The 21620-nt window shown below is 45.4% G+C and overlaps 1 protein-coding gene across 3 annotated transcripts in view; it reads left to right on the forward strand.

Moving 5' to 3' along the window:
• Positions 1-21040, forward strand: part of pds5a (PDS5 cohesin associated factor A) — a 35253-nt gene extending 14213 nt beyond the window's left edge. For 2 of the 3 annotated variants that reach the window (XM_069191733.1, XM_069191734.1), the window contains exons 10-34: positions 17-111; positions 601-746; positions 1039-1190; positions 2318-2431; positions 2529-2610; positions 3599-3647; positions 4853-4992; positions 6132-6247; positions 7323-7428; positions 7557-7717; positions 8196-8319; positions 8693-8851; positions 9268-9336; positions 11445-11581; positions 12300-12423; positions 13306-13510; positions 14326-14440; positions 15266-15398; positions 15875-15994; positions 16103-16165; positions 16565-16710; positions 16831-16933; positions 17716-18080; positions 18635-18782; positions 19914-21040. In XM_069191733.1, coding sequence (XP_069047834.1) covers positions 17-111; positions 601-746; positions 1039-1190; positions 2318-2431; positions 2529-2610; positions 3599-3647; positions 4853-4992; positions 6132-6247; positions 7323-7428; positions 7557-7717; positions 8196-8319; positions 8693-8851; positions 9268-9336; positions 11445-11581; positions 12300-12423; positions 13306-13510; positions 14326-14440; positions 15266-15398; positions 15875-15994; positions 16103-16165; positions 16565-16710; positions 16831-16933; positions 17716-18080; positions 18635-18782; positions 19914-19949 — 3208 coding nt within the window. In that variant the 3' untranslated portion in view covers positions 19950-21040. The remainder of the gene's footprint in view (positions 1-16; positions 112-600; positions 747-1038; positions 1191-2317; positions 2432-2528; positions 2611-3598; positions 3648-4852; positions 4993-6131; positions 6248-7322; positions 7429-7556; positions 7718-8195; positions 8320-8692; positions 8852-9267; positions 9337-11444; positions 11582-12299; positions 12424-13305; positions 13511-14325; positions 14441-15265; positions 15399-15874; positions 15995-16102; positions 16166-16564; positions 16711-16830; positions 16934-17715; positions 18081-18634; positions 18783-19913) is intronic. The other variant, XM_069191735.1, reaches the window with a different exon arrangement.
• The last annotated feature ends 580 nt before the right edge of the window (positions 21041-21620 follow it).

Genomic DNA, 21620 nt, shown 5'->3' on the forward strand with positions numbered 1-21620 from the left:
GCTTTGCCGTCTTCAGGTTCAACGACATTCACGTGCCTGTCCGGCTGGAGTGTGTCAAGTTTGCCAGCCACTGCTTGATGAACCATCCAGATTTAGCCAAAGATCTCACAGGTATGCCGGCTTTGCATTTCACACGAGCAGGGTATTTGCCATACGCCTCAGCCTAAAAAATACAGCTCAAATGCAAAAGTCAGTTTCAGGTTTCATTGCAATATCATCGTGGTATAAAAGGTTTGTTTTAAATACAGAATTAACAATGCGTGAATCGTTGGGATGCCGGGAAAGCCTTAGACTTGCAAATCCTCCTTCTGCTAAGCAGCAGTGGCCTTTCTGGGAGGTGACTTGCCAGTGTGATTGAAGTGATGCATGTGAGGTTTTCTTTCTTTTTCCTCTGATGTCTCTCATTGGCACTTTGGGCTCAACCTGTGGAAAAAGCCAGATGGCCATTACAAGCTCAGAGGCAGGTGTTTGGTTTTCTTCCTGCTGTACAAGTAGGAAGGAAATGGTAGCAGTGAGCAGAGGTGGCCTAAGAGTAAGCAGGTCCCAAATTTATGAAGGTCCAAAAAATCACCACAAGTGTCCCTGCGCTCCTCTTTCCAGAGTTTCTCAAGGTCAGGTCTCATGACCCCGAGGAGGCCATTCGGCACGATGTGATTGTGACCATAATAAACGCTGGCAAGAAGGACCTGTCTCTAGTGAACGACCAGCTGCTGGGATTCGTGCGGGAGAGGACGCTGGACAAGAGGGTGAGTACTGCCTGAGACCGGCTGGAATACGATGAGCAACAATTACCGTAAGACACCGCAGCAATGTGCTCATTTAAACCAGGCACTGGTGTAATGTTTACCCGACACAGTTTGGGGTAATTCAAGTCTACTTGGTGGTCACTGTCTCTCTCCCGAGTGGCTTGGAATCGATGGTCTTGATTGAAGTGAATTTAGAGTGACCTTTGCGTGACACTGCACTCTGTGAAGAAAGAAACTCCAGCTTCGTCCTTTTTGGGTGACATCTGTCTGTCTGCCTGTCTGTCTCGGTCAGTGGCGGGTGAGGAAGGAAGCGATGATGGGACTTGCGCAGCTGTACAAGAAGTACTGTCTGCACCACGAGGCAGGGAAAGAGGCAGCCCAGAAGGTCAGCTGGATCAAGGACAAGCTGCTCCATATCTACTACCAGAACAGCATCGATGACAAGTGAGTTCGAGTTCGACAGCCAGGATGCCTGAGCCTCTTCCTGCTGTGGCTGGTGTGGTGTGAACTGAGCTCTGACCCAGAACACCAGCGAGCACAGCATCTATGTGTGTTAAGAGAATTGTGCTGTAGCTCGGGTAACTTCGAAACTGGCAAATACTCACACTTGGAGCTTAAGCATGAAAGTCTATATAAAGACTGTGTATTTAATTATATATTCTGATTAATTGAGATTACAGGTTACAGTCTGAGCAGAATCGTCTGCTATATGTGACTGGGTTTCCTCACATTGCGGCACTTGGTTGGCCAAGAGCCACTGGGTTTGGGCGGCTCATCAAGGATATTTTTGGCTTACAGTGCCCTAGCTCTGCTGTTGGCACTGTGGGCATTGCAGTGTAAAGAGACCTGACAAGTCGTCTCTGAAGACATCCCCTGTAGTTGTATATAGGTCACAGCATTAAGGCACGTGTATTAACAGTTGATGGTTCCACATTTGGCAGGTGGTTTGAAATAAATGTACATAATTAATTTCTATTCTAGATTCAGGGGAGAAAACCGACTTCCAAATTCTTCTTGATTTTATTGCTTGCGCCATATTTTGAAGAAATTTACAGGTCATTGGTTTAACCTCATGGATCTTTTCATCAACTTCCTAGTTTTTAGCTTAAGCTAATAGAGCTCCAAAGCTGGCTGAAACTCTGGCTCTTGGGCTCAATACTTTAAACGGAGATTGAACTGCATTTCACAGACTGTGAAATCTTACCTAATGGTCTTTTTTAAAAACACTGACAAATATTAAAGCCCAAGAGAAAGTGTAGTGAACAAAGTGGAGTGAAGTTGTGTCAAGAGCTGTGTGATTGGGTTCTCAGGTTGAACTCTTACACTTGAGTTGACTTGGCAAGCTCAATAAGAGAGCTTTTAATGGGTCAAAGACAGCATTTTGTTCCTTTTATGGATGTGACTGTAATGTTGGGAATATTTGCATGAACATGTAATTGGAAATGAATTCTTAAAAGTGGCTGGATATTGTCGACGGGACCACGGGTGCTCGGCAAAAGAATGTAGCATAGAAAGAAGAAGCTGTTAGATGTCCGAGTGAAACGTTTTTGTTTTGGCCGTCTTCCTGTCAGGTTGCTGGTTGAAAAGATCTTCGCCCAGTACATGGTCCCCCACAACCTGGAGACGGAGGAGAAGATGAAGTGTCTGTACTACCTGTACGCCAGCCTGGACCCCAACGCAGTCAAGTCAGTGCTCTCGACGTGACCGTCAGCAGTTACCACACGGGGGGGCTCGTGAGGCGCAACAGCGGGGGTTCTCACTGCTTTTCGTTCTGCTTCACAGGGCACTGAATGAAATGTGGAAATGCCAAAACATGCTGAGGAGTCACGTTCGGGAGCTTCTGGACCTACATAAGCAGCCGACCGTAAGCCGACTTTGCACCTGTTTCCCGGTCCTTATGAGTTGAACACTCGTCTCGGAAAGCTCCTTAGAGATTGAGCTTGGGGTCTCATCCTCGCAAAGCATGTGTTCCACCACTGGATGAAATTCTCATCCCACATCTTCCATCCACATCCATCCATTGGCTGGCCTGGCGTGTTGGTCTAACAGAGCTCCACGTTCTGTACAGTGGCGAAGACCTGCATGGTACACAGAGCTCACATGCTGCTTAAGCCCCGGAATTGCCTCCCATCGCACAAAACTGTGGAATCTCAGCTTCCTTCCCTCTTTGTTTCCTGCAGAAGCACCCCCCCCCCGACACAGAGAGGACGGTAGGGGTGTGAGGTGGTCTTTGTCTTAGCGATGACACTTAGGAAAAAAATACCTGTAAAATAACCTTCCCAGGTACCTGGGTGTTGCCACAGAACCTCCTCTTCCAGGTGCACCCAGCTCTTATACGCTGAGCTGTTTTCTCCGGTAAGAGGACACGAAGCATTGAAGGGTCACCTCACGTCCTCCAGAATCTGTGTTGCTCATGGTCTGCGGAGGAAGCAGCAGTGTGGGGCAATGGTCAGGGTCCTGGACTCATAACTGGAAGGTTGTGGGTTCGAATCGCAGGTCACGCACTGCTGTTGTACTCTTGACCAAGATACTTCACTTGAATCGTGCCAGTAAAATTCCCGGCAGAAAAAATTGGCACAATCGAAATTGCCTTGGATAAAAGCATCAGCTAGATAAATTAGTACTTGTAGGAAACAGTATATTAGGGGAAGAAGCTGATACCTTTGCTCTGAGGCAACACAGATTGACAGCATCGGTTGGTAGGTCCTGGTGGTGCAGCACAGGCAGCCTGCAAATGAAATTGCGATAAAAAAAAAACATTTCCAATGTGATCTCCCCCCCCCCAAAGTTGTCAATGACAGTTAGAATTAAATAAGATTTATCTCTAAAGCTGCCTTCTCTTCCTTCTGCAGTCGGAAGCAAACAGTTCTGCCATGTTTGGGAAGCTGATGACAATAGCAAGTAAGGGTGTTCTTCGTTTCTCTCGCTGACACTTTTCTCAACTTGTACTGATAGAGGATAAGGAAGGCATTGCCACTAGTCCCTGAGATTCACATAGTGTACCAGGAGGCAGGAGAGGCTGGATTCGGCCATGATGTACGCAGCTTACAGCACAGCATTCACCCGTTGCTTGGCAGGTGTCTGTGAGCTCATATCGGCATCAGTGAGACACGCCTTTCCTCCCTCGGGTACCCTATGGCTCGTGTTGGTGCTTTGTAAGCGTGTTAGATTGAGGGGAAAGGCCACTCAGTAGAGAAACGCACAACTATATTTTCATATTACTGTTTAGAAAAATGTTAATACAAGCATCTCTAATGAGACGTCAGGAGCTGTGCTTACAAAGTCTTGTTTGTAGCTTAAGTTAAAATTCTGTTTTCCAGAAGGCATTTGCTTTGTCTTTAATTACCTATTACTTAAAACAGTCTTTTCAGTTTTCTCCTGTTCTGTAACTACACTGAGGGAAAAAGTTGGAATCACTTAAATAATCAACTATAATCCCTTATGATACAAGTGTTAGTTGCTATGGCATTGCTAACAGGCTCAGGTAGCTGTTATAATGTGTACTCATTAGAAGGTGGAACTAGGAGAAGAGAGTGATGACCATCCTCTGATTCAGTATCAAAATTTAACATTGTCATAGTCACAGAATTTATAGAAAGGCTTCCACACTCTCTGATGCTCCACCTTTTTCCTTGAGCATTGTCAGATAGTTACTGTTTGATTTCAGGAATTGATTGCATGATTTCTGACCCTGGGATATTTATTTCTGTTTTACTCCGACGTGAGTGCTGGGTAATACGAGAAGGCTGTTTGACCCTTCTTGCTCGTTTCGTTGTTAATAGCTAATCGATCTGTGGACATCAGGCGAGCCACACTTTTTTCTAGTTTGCTGCTCAGGTCTGATCTCGGGTGACAAATTCTAAGACAAAACCTGAGCATTACTTTGTCCCATGTGAAGTACTGCCAGTAGCTGCCACTGAGGCGGTGCAGAATTCCTCTCACTTTTGTGAATCTGATTCACTTCCCAGGAGAGGTTTTTTCTCCCAGGGCTCCAGTGTTTCTGCATCCCTTTCCCTTTTGTCTTCTGGGCAAAAGCAAGAAGACTACCGACGGACTCCTTTCTGAGCTTTCCGGTTGTTCATTAGGAAGCGTGTTGTTTCTCCCAGAGAACCTGCCGGACCCAGGGAAGGCCCAGGACTTCATGAAGAAGTTTAACCAGGTGCTGGGGGAGGACGAGAAGCTGAGGGCCCAGCTGGAGCTGCTGATCAGCCCCACCTGTTCCTGCAAGCAGGCAGAAGTGTGTGTGGTAAGCGTCTCCCTCCCTGTCCTGGCGAACTTTGGAGAAGTAGGGAATAACCGGATGTGTGGGTGGAGCTAGGTCTAGGCTGACTCCGTCTTTGACGCGTCACAGGCTATGCGTTCCCCGTACTTGAGGTCCGGTGCTGCTTGGACGAGAGTCGCGTCTCTAGATGACGACACCCTAAGCCTGAACATGCCTAAGAACCCCCAGGGGGTTGCTGGGAGCCCCACCAGCCCTGGTCAGCTGTCGCCCTGGGATATTTAATGACCACAGTCAGGACCTCGGTTTTACGTTTCATCCAAAGAATGGCGCCATTTTACAGTATAGTGCCTCCATCACTATACTGGGGTATTAGGACTCACACAGACTACAGGGTGAGTGCCCCCTACTGGTCCCACTGACACCTCTTCCAGCAGCAACCTTCGCTTTCCCAGGAGGTCTCTCATCCCAGTACTGACCAGGCTCACACCTGCTGGGCTTCAGTGGGCTGCCAGCTGTGAGATGGCTGCTGGCTGAGGAATTGTGGCTCAGAACCTTGTGTGTGTGTGTAAATGCCGCCTAACCGAGTAGAGATTGAACAGGGTTTAAATACCCTCAGTGCACCTGCTACAGTGAAGCTCTCGCTAAATTCGGGTGCTGTCTCTCAGTCTCTGCGGTGATCAAGGCAGAGTGCTGGTGTGGCTGCCAGCCACTGTACTGCGACACACCCCAGTGGAGAACAGCGAGGGTGTGAAGCGGAGGGGCAAACGTAATGGTTATAGTATGAGCCAGCTCAGCAAGAGCCTGATGTCCACACAGTCTGTCAGCACGTCCTCCCATTGAGCTGGCCATGATCGCACATGTCATTGAATGTGGTCGATGCAGGATAACAGACACCCACACAAATCCAAAAAGTCTGTCCTAAGTACTTTCCAGAAATGAGTCATTCTTTTCATAATTGAAAATTCATCAGTCGTAATGGTAGTGATATTGTTGATTAAAGTTATTCATTAAGATGAACGTTTTGAAAATGCTGCGTGCCTTTTTAATCCGGTGTATGACGCATCACACGGTTTTTACTAGTTTTGAAGGTGTAAGACTAAAACCTGCTTGGTGTGTTATTTAGTTGGTGCTAAGATTGGTTACATCAAATGTATTTCTTTTAGAGAGAAATATCCCGTAAATTGACGTACCCTAAGCAACCGACCAACCCGTTCCTAGAAATGGTGAAGTTCCTCTTGGAAAGAATCGCACCTGTCCACATCGACTCAGAGGCCATCAGGTAAAGCACAGCAGTCCTTCATCGTACCTGCTCGTACCTGTCATGGGCAGAGCAGGGCACAGCCCTTTTAAAATTTACACACAGAAACCGATTCAGCATGATCACAGACTTGACAGGCCTGCCACATTGGCATAGCTCCGAACTCCCTGACAAGAGGAAAGTGTTATTTGTTTTTTAAATAAATGTGAGAATTAAACGGGATCCTAAAGTGGCCATCTCTGAGAAAACCTCAGGGATGGCCAATACAAGGATTAAAACACTTCCGAACAGACGTTTGGCCCATTTTCTTGTTTAGTTTTTGGAAGCTCTTAGGAACTCGTATAACTATTTTTAAAGAAGCAGTGGTCTCTTCAACAGCACGTCTAGGTAGTTTGTTCCCAAATCCTACAACCCTTTGTTTATGTGCATGGCTCCATGTTTTTGGTTTTTAAAAGCATAGCCTAGCAGTAAATATTTGTATCCTCTGGTGTTTCACTGTCAATTCTAAGTCATTCGTAGAGCTGACTTTGCCATTGCCTTGAGGATTTTGAATACTTGAATTAGGTCCCTTGTAGTCTCTCTACTTTTAGTTTTGAAAACTAAAAAGGTCTAACTCTTTTAACCTGTTGGTTATTTCCTTTTATGCTGTTTCCTTTTATCCCAAGAAAGAACCTGTTTGCTCTCCTTTGGACAGATTCCACAACAGGGATATTTTTTGTTTTCCAATTCCAAGCCGTATTACAGCTAAACTGGTAGGCTTTTTAGGGAGTTAATTACATGATAATGTAAAAGCAAGATCAGACAATATGGAGTGTTAATTCTGTGCAAAAATTAACAGTTATGTGTATAGGGATTAATCATCTGTTGCAGCACAAAGATTGCCCAAGTAAAGCAGGGAGACGTGCACTGACACCTAGTGTCAGCATGCAGCAAGTGCAGATAGTTCCTCCTTCAGGTTCAGTGCAAGAAATGTGCTTATTTCCTGTTCAGTGGCCCAGTGAGCTTTTTCCCTACTGATTTCTTTTTAAATTTCCCCTTGTGAAAACAACCACTGGGCAAGTGTATTTTAATGCGAGACTTTCATCTTGGGCTGTAGTGCTCTGGTGAAGCTGCTGAATAAATCGATAGAGGGTACTGCGGATGACGAGGAAGAGGGCGTTACTCCTGACACTGCTATTCGGTCTGGACTGGAGCTGCTCAAGGTGAGAATACAGCACAGTTTCCATGCTCTCTCTCCATACCCTTTCTTCCCCTCTGTACTCTTTTATATGCTACTTAAAGGACCTCTCTTCCAAGTTATTTTCCCTCACTGTGTTTTCCTGTATTGCAGGTTCTGTCTTTCACTCATCCCACCTCCTTCCACTCGGCGGAGACATACGAGTCCCTCCTGCAGTGCCTGAAAATGGAAGATGACAAGGTGGCTGAGGCAGCTATCCAGATCTTCAGGAACACGGGACACAAGATCGAGACGGAACTGCAGCATATTCGATCGTGAGGGCGCCCTTCATCCTCCGATCCGAGTGATGTAGTTCATGAAGAAAAATGACAAATGTCTCGGCAGATCAGAAACTAAATTGTCAACCACACAATCCGGAAATTTGTGTGATTGTGGTTTGATGCGAGAAAATTGCATTTCAGCCCTCAGGTTTTACATTTCAGAAAAGAAGTGACGAACGAGAGGAGAAAAAATGTGACCTGCCTAGATCCATGTGGTTTTTGGTAGCTTATTTGTCCAAGGGTCTGGTCTTTAACATTCCATTTAAATAAATGGCGTGCATGTTTTTTGTAAAATAGTGGATGATTTGGATTTACGTTTATCTTGCAAAGTCAGATGTGCAAAGCCGAGATGAAGTGAGCTCACTGCAGTTATATTTGAAGATGCACATCATGAAGTCAAGGGTGGGATGCCAGGTGCCAGGACTCCTCTCTGACTGCTGTTGGGGAACACGCTGTCTTCCTTTGTCCGCAGAACCCTGATTCCTGTCCTGCACCAGAAGGCCAAGAGAGGCACTCCACACCAGGCCAAGCACGCGGTGCACTGCATACACGCCATCTTCCACAACAAGGAGGTGCAGCTGGCTCAGATCTTTGAGGTAAAGAAATACACTTGGTTTCAGATGGACAGTGGCACAGGCTTTTACGCTCCTGGAAGATGAAGGCCATGTCTTTTAACTTTTTGTGGAAGACTTGTAGGAATGTGCAGACGAGCTGTAGTCTGGAGATAAATGAGAAAGGTTGATGGTCTTAATGAAAAGATTCGAAGACCAAATGTTATTGTCTACATGATCAGGAAAGATTTTGTTTCTTTAGGGCCCGTCTTAAGCGTGCCCTGCGTTTGGCATTAGAATAAGGGTGTACACAAATATGTAACTGTTAAGTATATTTGAATAATAAAGTTGATAGAACATTCGGATACTTGTGACTTGTTCAACACCAAGTAGCAACGTAAAAGAACTCTTTTCACAGCCTCTGAGCCGGAGCCTCAATGCCGATGTGCCTGAACAGCTGATCACTCCTCTCGTCTCTCTGGGACATATCTCCATGCTGGCCCCCGACCAGTTTGCCTCACCCATGAAGTCCATCGTGGCCAACTTCATCGTCAAGGATCTGCTGATGAATGATCGGGTAAACTCAGACACAGAGCTAACAACTCCGTTGAAAGCAGGCGCCACTGAGACCACAGCTCTGCCCGAAAGACTGTCAGGGTCATGTGGTTTATTTAATCAAGAGTCCTTTAAAAATATTTAAATACTCCTGCTGTCGATTCTTTGCTGATATATATTTTTTTTATTCATAGCTTAATCCTCATGTCCACTGTTTATTACAGCTGTAATTACAGCAGTCAGAGTCAGGCTTAAGGTAGAGGTGTAAATCATTAAGTAGTAATTGGATGACATATTAAAAACAAGAAGAATATCCTAATCGTGTTTATCCTATAAAAAAAGTAGCATATGCTAAATTGAAAACCAGAATTAGGGCACAGGTAGCAGTATATAAGCACACATAAGAAAATACTCATTTGTCCTTGATGTTTAACACAGTCCATAGGTAACAAGAATGGGAAGCTGTGGTCTCCAGATGAAGAGGTTTCCCCAGAGGTGCTCGCAAAGGTGAGGATTGCAACTGGGAATCGCATCACTGTGCTTCTATCTGGGATATTTCTAACCTGGTCATAAGAATTCCAGCAAGAGGGACGTGCAGGACAGAAAAACGTTCTGTCAGACCCTTCTGTCAGCTATCAGGTTTGAAACTGAAGCAGGAAACATTACATTTTTAAAATTGCAGTAGAAACTTCTGCCAGTAGAGAGGCATAGGGTACTTCACTTGCACATCAAATCATCAATGCAGTACTGAGTTGACGTGTTCTTAGTTTAAATAGAGATTTTCCTGGACTTCCAGTTTTAGAAAAGAAGAGCACGTTCTTAAATGTTCCCATAGTGTTCGATTTACTTTTTATCTGAATGCCTCTAAAGAAAACCAAGGTGCTTCTTTCTTGCTACCCCTGAGATTAAAAAATCGCTCTGGTTAAAATGAAGTACAGCGCTCTCTTCTGCGAGTATTCCCATCAAACGTTCACCGTCAACTATCTTACAATCATATGCCTTTCTTATTTTTCTCATCTTACGGACACTTTTGAAGATTTTACAGTCGCAGCTAAAATTAGATCTTTTATTCCCTGTTAATTTGCAGGCAGTTGGCACCCCTTAATTAACATTTTAATAAAAAAAAATACATTCAGAAATATCACGAAAGGCTCTTGTGAATGGGACTGGAAAAGGTTTTTTCTAGTACATTTTCGCATTGAATTTGCGGTGTGGATTTGCTGGAGTGTGCTGTGTGCCGTATTATGGGTAAAAAAGAATAAGACACGGTCAGGATAAGAATTAGGCACAACTTTGTGAGCAGTGCTGTTTAACAGTTTAATTGCCTAGTTATGTCTCCACTAAATTAGAAATTATTTTTGATCATACTTCTGCTGATGTATAAATCTAAAAGTTGTGAATCTAAATGAACGGTCTTCAGATGTAAACAAGCATCATGTAGTAATGGTAATAAGCAAACAAACGTATACAATTCAGTTAAAAATACACTTACATTCAAAAAGGTTGAGTTTAACTATACATAGAAATCATTTTAAATTTTGAAGAGTGTAAAAGATATTGACAGGCTGCACTGATATGATAACTTGTAGTGTTAAAAAAAAGAAGATGGTATTTTATTCTTAAGTGTGGGTATTAAAACTGAACAGGAAAGATAAGGATGAAAATATAAGCATTATAACAACATGTATATGCAGCATCACCATTTATTAAAGGCAAATATTGCAAGGACTAGATCAGTGGTTTGGGGTTACAAAAGATTCACCATATCCTAAATAAGCTCTATGTGAATATTGAGGAAGGGCTTGTTACAAGGAGAGTGCAAATTAAAACCCACTGTGAAGAATGTACTGAAGCTGCTTGTGCTCTATCCTTCCAATGAGGCATCAAACCTCAGCATAACAATTCCTAAATCCAGTCTTCAGCTTTCCACCTGCCTTACCCCAATCCCCTGTGTGGAAACCAGACCAGCCAGCTCTGTTTTTGTCTCCAGACACTGATGTGAGACCTGTCATGTTCAAACTATATTGAGCATCAAAGGAAATGTCTCTTATAACTGTAATAAAGTTACCAGGAAGATGAAAATCGTTTTAAACACACGTGCAAATACATTATTCAAGTTGAACATTCAGCATCAATAGAGCATCATCTGTAAAAGACACAGGCTATTAAAGGTTATACTCATAGTGTGTGCGTGTGCACCATTAGATAACATACACGCTGACCATCTGTGATACTTGCTTGTCCACAAACTGTTTGTTTCTTCCCTAAACTGCCGTGTTTTGATTTGTAGTATATTTTAATTAATTACAATTCTGTCTTCATTGATTTTACTGTGCCAAACAGTTTTACAACACCTTTGAACTTAAACAACACTAAAGAGAAAAGTCGAGGAGAAATTTAAAGTGCTCTGTCCATCTAGCTTCAGATCTGAAAATGTACAGTGTTTATACTTTTTTAAATCTTAAAATGATTGGTGCAAGATGATGAAAACCTTAACACAGATAGTTGACATCAAAAGGTGTGGTTTTAAGAGGGCAGGTCACACTTCTGCTTTGTGGCGTACATTGTGCGAAACTGGTGGGTTACAGTGACACTGCTTGCTCACCTCTGAACAGGTGCAAGCTATCAAGTTGCTGGTGCGCTGGTTACTGGGCATGAAAAATAACCAGTCAAAGTCGGCCAACTCCACGCTGAGGCTGCTGTCGGCGATGCTGGTTAGCGAGGGGGACCTGACAGAGCAGAAGAAGATCAGGTGAGTCTTGACTCCTCATGTGGATCAGTTTTTTACTTACTACACCAAACATCTCATGTCCTCAGACCTTGAAATAAAAGTCATTGTGTTCTGTTAGCTTAACTTCATTTAACTTTGTTTTATTTTTATATGATCACAAACTCAAGAAAACAGTGTTACTGTTGTTAGACTCCTTAATGACAACCACAAACATGTTCTTTTGTTGCAATAAAGAAGGACATACAAAGTTAACAGGTTGACCCCGTCTCTCACCTGCTTTTTCTGACAGAACAACAGGCTTTTATTCCTCTTGAAGATGAACAAAATGTGCATTCGAAAACATACTGACCAATCATTAAAATGTAACAGTGTGTTGCCTTATGAGGTGTAAACAAGGTCAGAGAGTCAGGCAGTTAGCTCAGGTCAGCCTTGGCAATAAACCAAGACCCCTGTTCTTTTCATGTTGCTAAATCTCAGCGTAGGATACACGAATATCCTCTCCATTCGAGAGATCTTGGCCAGCCAGGAATCTGCAAAACAATAAAACGGTTCTTAAAGACTTCATTGTTAACTCATAATAAGGCATAGCTTCCTTCCCTACGATGTGTTAAAGTCTAGGTGCTTTAAAGCAGTTAACATCTGGTTTTGTCATCAAAAAGATAGAAGGCCAGGCAGCTACAAGTAATAGTCATTGTTGACCAAGGAGTGTTTCCCATTCTTTCTCCCCGTGAAACTGCAGTAAGTCAGACATGTCCCGTCTGCGCCTGGCAGCTGGGGGTGCCATCATGAAGCTGGCACAGGAGCCCTGCTACCACGAGATCATCACCCCAGAACAGTTCCAGCTCTGCGGCCTGGTCATCAATGTGAGTCGTTTTCCGTAATTTTACTGGAGTGAAATTGCAGGGCGCTCAGACCTGTGCCCAGAGGGTTGTCCGGAGTAGTGGTACCTATTCTTAACATTGTGTCGACTCTGCTGGCTGCTGCAACCCCAGCTCCAGACAAAGGAGAGTGGGCATCTGTGACCACCATCCTTTCACATGCCCACTTGCCAGAGCTGAGTGCCCTTTGACTTTATCGAGCTCCGCAGAGCTCCACACAGCAGAATTGGTACTGTTTGTAATAGCAGGCATGAGTCTCACTGAGATTCCTGCAATCTTATTGGTGCCCAACAGGTCTCGAAGGTTTTTTACACCAAAAGCTGAGGAAGCTCTTTCCAATTTAGGTTAGCCCACCTAACCCAGCCAGGGCTCAATGCCCACTTGACGTTGAATCCCAGGCTTGGACCTGCAACACCTGGGTTATACAGTAGAATCAGCAATCCAAGTCATTGCATTCGTTGGTTGATTGTCTTGGGAGTCCTTATGGTTTTAATTTAGATTTAAAGAAACCTGGATGCCTTTGGACTTTAAATAATTAAACAGAAATTGAAACTACCCAAAAACAAGCAGAAGTGGTCACATTCATGCAAGTGATCTGATGCTTGTACTTAATTTGGCCTTTAACAAAGGGGGCACTTGCAATTTTAGGGCAGTTCCCTTGAAGAACTTGGGGAATCTGCATCACATTGTCTTGAATGGTTTATACCAAACTCGGGAAGCGCGTCCTCTCGCAAAAACTGCAGTGCGTTCAGACATCAGTGCCTTTCCTCTTGATTTCCACTTGTGACTTCTATTGAATTGCCGAGCCTGCTGCTGTCCAGAAGCTGAGTGGATGTTATCGTGACTTCCTCTGACCCTTCTCTGTAGGATGAGTGTTACCAGGTGAGGCAGATATTTGCACAGAAGCTGCACATGGCGCTGGTGAAGCTGCAGCTCCCCCTGGAGTACATGGCTGTGTTTGCCCTGTGCGCCAAAGACCCCGTGAAAGAACGGCGAGCCCACGCTCGGCAGTGTCTGCTGAAGAACATCAGCATCCGCAGGGAGTACATCAAGCAGAACCCCATGGCTAACGGTGAGAGCGCGCCCCGGCATCGGGCTGCAAATAATCTGAGAAGCACTTTTTTTCCTGAGGGAAAACTGAATTCATAAAGGACATGCCCATTGTGTCTGGGATAAACGGAGAGCACGTCATCGAGTTCAGATTGGAGTCCCCGTTTCGTTTGTGTGCCACTGAGTCTGTCTGTGTTTGTCGGGGGGTTAAAAATGAATTTTCTTCTGTGAAATGATTGAATGTGTTTTACACCCTCACAGGTCCTTCATGATTCAGAAGGCCAGATTAAAAGATTAATTGCCATTTGTGTATCTCTACTTTTAGTAGTAGCAGTAAAAATAATAATAATCTGTTAACATCAATTAAGGAAAAGCTTTTCTGAAGGCCATGTAGAGCCTTATAGGTGAGCATGAGGGTTTTGAAGTTGACACGAAACCTGACAGGAAGCCAGTGCAAGGACTTCAGGACAGGAGTAATGTCTTGCACGTGACCTGGTTCTTCTCTTATGTCCTGGTGCTTATAATGAGTCTTCAGTTAAAAATCCATATTCCTCAGCTCGGCTTCGTTTCCTTATTGCTGCTGCTTCTTTCGTCATTCAGAAATTTAAATTTTCAAACTCTGCCCATTTGTTCATTGGAAATAAAATTTTGCTACAGAAGCGCCTCTGTGTGCATTATGATAATATATCGCTTTCTCTGAATTCCAGTACTTTTTGTCCCCCCTCAGTTTATATTGTACATTTAGGAAAAAACAACGCGCCGTGCTCTCTCTGAAAGTCTCTGTTCTGCTGCCTCCTACACGTTCTTGACATCCCCTGTATTTTTCTTTCGTTCTAGAAAAGCTGGTGTCTCTCCTGCCAGAATACGTTGTCCCCTACATGATCCACCTCCTGGCCCATGATCCAGACTTCACCAAACCTCAGGACTTTGAGCAGCTGCGCGACATCAAAGAGTAAGCGTCCTGCTAGCCACAGTTCTGTCCCCCCCATCTGCGCTTGCAGGGTTACCCACATCAGGGGGCTGAAATCACATTGCAGCCAATCTTCCCATCAAATCTCCCAGTTTTAGGCACTTTAAACTCTACAGTTTACGCTCTGCTGTCATGTACTAAGTTGAGGGACCTATATGTCTTTTTTTTTTTTTGGCTTTGAACAACGGCCAGTGTGCCTTTGATTCTGAGAAAGTAGGACTTCTCAGGTGTTGGTATACAAGACACTGTAATCTTAAACTGTAATAATTTCACCACCTTCCATTAACGCCAAATAGTGAGATCTCAGAAACGAGAAACGTGTTTATAGTTGGCAGGAGTGCTTCGGTATATATGAGGAATAACTCCGATATAATAATGGCATGAAATCCATGGCAAAGCCCTGGAGCCAAGACAACTGGCAGTGTAGTCCACCGGACAGCTGCTTCCTCTGGAAGGTTCAGCTGGATCAAGATCTCTGGATCAGGCCAGGGCTGGGGTGTGGGTGGTCCTCAGCTACCTGCCAGCAGCACTGCGAACGCTGGTGTAGTAGGCCGGACGTGGTCTGGCAGCTCAGGCAGTGTTGGTCTAGCGATCCAGTATGTGACAGTAGCGCTCAGTGTTTGCCAGGGCCCAGTGAGTGAAGGGCCCTGAATAAGGCAGTGATGGTGCCACAGCATTTCACCTATGTTTATCCAGCAAGATGTTTTTTCTTTCCTGAAACACCCTTGTTTGGGTTTCAATGTGACGCTTCGTCAGACGTCACTATAGACTGAAAAAAGTCAGCGTTCTGAACTCTCTGCTTCGCAGGTGCCTGTGGTTCATGCTGGAAGTTTTAATGACCAAGAATGAAAACAACAGCCACGCCTTCCTGAGGAAGATGGTGGAGAACATAAAGCAGACCAAGGACGCCCAGGCGCCGGACGACCCCAAAACCAACGAGGTGAGTCTCTGGATTTAGATCTTCAGACTTGGACGTTATTTTTCACTCCCGGCAAGAAAAGGAGCTGCTGTTTCCAGGGTTTCATTTTGTTGTTTGTTGGACATTACAGACTGTGCATAAATACAGTTCCTTCCAAAAGTATTCCCCCCTTTCTAGTTTGTTGAGTTACAAATGATATTAGCTTTTTTTTAAGTATATATTTTTATTTAAAACCTGAATGTGAAACCTGAACACTTTTATGAGTGAAAAATTAAATATGTGCAAGTATTGCAAAGGAAAATCTAAAAACAATGCAGGTTAATCTTGTTTGCCAAAGCGGACCTAAATTAGTTCAGGTGCACAAAATAACTTTGACAGTTACACAATTAGTTGAATGTCTTCTATGTGTCATAGTAGTTCACTGATGTCAGAGTTGTTGTTTTAAGGGTAAGTACTAACACTTTACACTCTGGTGTTTTTATTCTTTTGTGTTACAGAAGCTCTATGTTGTCTGTGATATCGCACTGTTTGTCATCGTCAACAAAAGCACAGCTTGCCATTTGGATTCGCCGAAAGATCCCGTATTACCTACAAAATTTTTCACCCCGCCAGATAAAGTAAGTCTTTTCTCACACTGCCCCTCGCCTTCGGAAAAGACACTCGAGTTTGAGAGCACAAGTGTCTATTTGTAATGAGTAAATCCGTGATGCCTGTTTTGGTTGTAGGACTTTGTCAATGACAAGGATTATCTGTCATTAGAAGCCAGGACGGTCCTTTTAACAGGAAAGGTAAGAATCCGTGCCTACGGGTAACTTCTGTATTTACAATGTGCTTGACGCACTCTGGGCAGGCGAAGTGACGATTACTGCCGAACTGTCCTGTGAGGCAGGAGGTCGGAGAATCACCAAGTTTCTTTTCTTATTGATTTTTGGCAATTATTTATTATTGGGATCCCTGATTTTTGAAGCTGGGAAATATTCAGAATTGCACCTGTAGAGCAGCTGTATTTGCTGTGGTTTAATTAGTATACTTGGTCTTCTTCAAGAATCGGATGAGCTGCTGTGTCTGTATTAGCGCTCACGGGGCTGGGAGTCTCTGCTAGCAGGTGGTATTGCGGTTCCACACGGACAGTGTGGAAAAGGCTTTCGGGAATGCGTAGCCCACTTTCGTGCCCTATCCTCCTGTAGCCCAAGCCGGCTGGCGTCCTCGGCACCGTGAACAAGCCGCTGTCCGTGGCCGGGAAGAGGCCGTACACCAGGACGGGCGGCTCGGAAACGGGCAGCAACGTCAGCGGGAACTCGGAGCCCAGCTCCCCAGCCGGAAACAAGGGAAGGTGAGGACTTCGGGGCCGCCCCGGCGCTCGGTCTCCCCTCCGCAGCTCTCCAGCTTGTCCCCGGTGGCCCCCCCCGCCGCTCGGCTCTGACGACGGCCTTCCTTGTGTTTTTTTTTAAAGGGAGCCCGGCGCAGAGGCGTCCGAGACAGGAGCCTGCGAGAACGAGGAGAACCCGGTGATCCTGATCTCGGTCACACCCGGTAAAGCTGAACCCGTGAAAAAGGTAAGGGGCTGCCGCGCTTTCTCGCCGGATTGAGCACAGTCCATCTACTTTGATACAAACGCGTCTGTGGGGAGAGTTAGACCGCCGATCAGGACGGCACGAGAGTTTGTAGAGGAGTTCATTGCCGTGTGGACGTGTACATTGGAATTCTTATTCGCTCTCGGGACGCGCGCAGTACAGCAGACGACACCACCCAATGTAGGCAGTACATAAATAGCAACAACCAGAACAATAAAGGTTGTTGTAGAGAACAATATATATTTGGTAGTGGGGAAAAAAGAAACATGGTAGTCCAAGTCAAAAAGTGCATAGTGCCAAAGTGCATCGAGTTCAGAGACATTGCACAGTTAGCCGTTCAGGATGCGTGCTGCCGTAGGGCAGGAGCTGTTCTTAAGCCTAGTGATCCGGGCCTTAATAGTGCGTTACCGCTTGCCAGAGCGAACAGGGTGAACAGGCTGGGATCCTGAATGATGGATTGGGCTTTATTGCGACGGTGGATGGTGTGAATCTCGCTCTCACCCTCACCCTCTGTAGCACGTCTTTGTCCCGCGAGGTAGTTAATGCGCACGTGTAGTTTCTGTTCATTTTTGCCTCTCCACTGCACGAACTGAGGAGTGTAGGCAACGCCAGGCTTCTGGCTTCGCTTTGCTTTGAACCGGGGACAGGGATGGTACAGAAAGCGCAGATCGAGTGGTGGCGATGGCTGGAGTAACCCGGGCGCGGTCTCCGCGCCGAGAGATCCGCCGGGCGATTCTCACGGGCGCTCCCTCCCCTCGCCGCAGGAGACCAACTCGGAGCAGGCAGCGCCCGGCAACGCCAGCGCGGAGCGAGGCAAGAAGCGCGCTGCCCCCCCCGCCGACGGGGCGGAGAACATGCACCAGAGCGCCGAGGGGAGAGCCTCGGACGAGGCCGGGGCCCCCGCCGTCCCCAAACCCCGGCGGGGGCGCCCCCCGAAGACGCAGCCCGCCGGCGGCGGCGGCGCGGAGAAGGGCGCGGAGGCCAAGAGCGGCGGCCGGGGCCGGAAGAGAACGGCGGCGTCCCAGGACAGCCCAGGGGTGGTGGAGCCCATCACCATCAAAATACCAAAACAGCAGAAAGACGCCGAGGTCAAGAGGGCGGCGCCACAGAGACAGATGGATTTGCAAAGGTAGGGGACGCCGCAGGCTGCCGGGCAGGGCTGTGTCCGATCGGTCCCTTCCTGAAGTTCAGGCACGTCCTCTGTGTCGAGGGAATCAAATCGGACCTTAGAGCAGGACTGTAGATCACAAAGGCGATGGACTTAGACCATTGCATTCTTTGATTAGAAGGTACTAAATGTAATCTAGAAGGGTCTCATTGGTATACACGAATTTTTACTTGTTGTGTTGCAATTCTGTGATTTTCTTCTGCAGTTGCTGTGTAGAGCTCAGCAGCGCACCGCTGCAGTGCCTTTAATATATTCCTACACTTCCGGCTCTGCTGTTTGAATTTCTGTACTCCCTTTCAGCAGTTCACTCCCCTTCCGAAATCACGTCCCCAGGTTTTCTTTGGAAATGAGATTTTATTCTTGGTTTGGAGATGCAGGTTTGCCGACTCAGTCCCTGGCCTCTGCCGTGAACGGGTCGCAGGCAGCGAGGTCCAGTGAATGAGAGTGCGAGACCAGCCTGCGGCTCGCCGTCTGAATTGAGATGGAGATTGACAGGCAGTGCTTGAATCTTTCAGCAGCGAGGTTCTGGGGAGCGATGGCAATTCCCTGTGGGACGTAGAGTCCAGTCCAGACAGCCTGGGGAAGGAGAGGAATGTGTTTAGGAGCAAGAGCAGCTTGGAGGAGCTTGAGAAAGCAGACAGACGCCAGGGAGCCCCACTTAAGGTGCCGCAGTGAGCAGGGACAGCGCAGCAGGGGGACAAAACACTTCTCCACACGCAGACACCTTTTCATGACTTCAGTTTAGAATTCCCCGTTTTTTGTTACACCTGCCCGATCTTGAATCGCCAGCCGTATGTTTGTGCCAGCTCATGGCTGAGAACCCTGTGACCACACGGGGGAGGAGGTGGAGGCGGACCCCTCTGACAGTCAGGGTTTCGCACGCCTGAGGGCAGCTCCGATTGGAGGAGAGGCGCGTCTCTCACTCTTCAGCTCCCCCGCCCGCCAGCTGACGAGTCTCGCCCGGCCCTCAACAGTGCCCGGCCAGTCGTGTACTGCTGCTGGGGGAGTCCCAGTCACAGCTGGCTAGTGGCGTCATCCGGGCTCGAACCTGCAACCCCTGCCTGCGGGTGAACATCTTTCCCAGTTGAGCCACTTAGGAGGTGCTCTTTAAAGAGCTACTGTTTGTGCTACTACTTAGTCGCGTTCTTTTTATCACCTGTTGCTTTTACACTGACACTCGGGACAAATATCAGTTTGAGTGTCACAGATTTGTTTTCTTGGTTATTTTTTTTATTTTTTACAGACATTGTAAAATCATTTTAGAACAGTTTTTCCCCACCTCACCCTGACTGTTTGGGAAAACATTGAAGCACCTGCTAGAATAAAAATAATCAAATATTTTTCCGAAAAAAACATCAGCCTACACATAACTGTTTTCCGCTCTCCACACGAAGGCAAGATTAAGTTTTAATATTTGAACTCATTTTTTTAAATAATTTGGAAGCAGAGCTGTAAAAATGTTGCCTACGTTTTGCATTGTTGAATATTTGATTAGTGGGTGTAGAGTTGTAGTTGTAGGGGTAGTTCTGTTCAATATTATCTGCTGATCAGAGGTTGAGCAGATTCTCCAGGCTCCATCAGGTGTGGCGTAGCCTGGACCAGAGTTTAAGCCAAGCGTGGGTTCAATTTTCCTCCAGTTATTTGGGCAGGTGGTTGAGGCCTTGAACTGCAGTGAATTATGCAGGAGTTGTACCATCCTGTAGATATTATATAGCTACCCCATTCCCATAAGAATCAGAATTGCCTATCAAATTATACGAAACAAGGAAGGTAATTGTTTCTCTTTGGTTTCAGGTAAAAAGAAAAGGTTTCCGAAGACAAAAAAGTTGAATGCCTGGTTCAGGACTTCAGGATTAGCCACCACTGTACAGAAACTGAACTTGACTGTAAAGCTCTTCGCCCTGAAAAAGACGAGACGCGGCACTGCTTCCAAACGCTGTTTTTGAAGCAAGCTTTCTCCTCAGCGATAAAACAGTTCAAGCTCTTTGAACGGTGGTCTGTTCACCCCTTTCTGCTTCACTGAGACTTCTTTTTACAACTTTTTTCAGAAATCGGTTCAGATTCCCGCAATGAGTTGATTTCCAAGGCTGATGTCTTCTCTTCTGGTTGTCATGGCCTTTTTTATGTTTGCTGAAAGCAATTTTTTTTTTTGTTTGTTTTGAACCGGAGTCGCCACATTGACTTTAAAAAGAAATTTAAGCCAAATAGTCTCACTGCCTGCTGCTGCAGATGAATTTTTTTAAGTTTTAGCCTGAGCACTGTTGGGTAGAGAATGGCTCGCTCTGGATGTTCAGTAAACACCTGAGCATTCCCAAAGGAGTGCGCCCATGGGACGATCGAGCCATTTCTTTTCAAAGCAGATCGTTTCTAGATTTTACAGATCTGTTCAGATTTTACCATTCCCTTCAGATTTTGTCTGAGTTGTTTTTTGCAGATTTTAGTTCTCGCCTACATTGTGAACCACGATAAAACATTGTAAAGCTCTAGCAGGTAACCTGGTTCTTTTACAGAGGCCTTTTATTTTTAACTTGGGGCAGATTTTACATTTTTGTAACGGAATGAAAGAGGAGAGTGTGCACAAAAAGTAACATTTTGGGGGGTAATATGAATTACCACATAAAATGATGCTTACACAAAAGTTTTAAATAAAACAAACCTGGGTTTTAGATGCCTGCAAAAAAATAAAACAGTTGAAAACTGTTGGTAAATTTTGAGTGTTTTTAGAGATTGAAAATATTTTTCAACATGTTTTGCCAGTTTGTCTCCCTGTTTCCAGCAGTTTGTTTTATTTTAGTGAAATACTTATAATGTTGCATTGATTATTATGATTCCAGGCATTGTTTTGGGGATAGCTGTGTACAGATTATGTACACATGACCATATTTAATTTTTTTGCATATAATAAATGCTTTTAGGTGTCACGTTGTGAGTTCATGACTTTTCTAATTCCACTCTTGCAAATCAGCATGTTAGTACTGTGATGAAATTATACTGCTTCCGTCACATCTCTCTGGGAATTGAAGGTGCTGGTGTGAGAAATAATGTAAAGAGATTCTCCATCCCAAATATAGCAGAGTTTCCAACCAAGAAGAAAGCATTTGGCTAATCCAGCCTGTTTAAGCAGTTTATTGATCCAAAACTCTCACCCAGTTTCTTGAAAGAAACCAGGGTATTCTCTTCAACAACATGACCGGGTCGTTTATGCCACTGAGCAAGGACGTGTCTCCTGCTCTCAGTTTTAAATTTGCTTCCACACAGTTTCCACTTGTGTCCTCCGGTGAGTGTTTCCCTGTAGCCGTTCATTGACATCTCCCTCTAAAGGTTTACTTGCATGGGACAGTGGGTATAGTGCTACTGCTTTGTTATTCCTGTATACATGCTCATAAAATGTGTTCCTTTTGTTCAGAAGATTGATAGTAAAGTAGACTGACAGTATTATCTCATGGGCAGTATCACTTAGTGCTCAGATCACTTGAGGGGAATTGCAACACTAACGATGAC

The sequence above is a fragment of the Lepisosteus oculatus genome, chromosome 1, assembly GCF_040954835.1.
Source record: "Lepisosteus oculatus isolate fLepOcu1 chromosome 1, fLepOcu1.hap2, whole genome shotgun sequence".
Classification (NCBI taxonomy): Eukaryota; Metazoa; Chordata; class Actinopteri; order Semionotiformes; family Lepisosteidae; genus Lepisosteus; species Lepisosteus oculatus.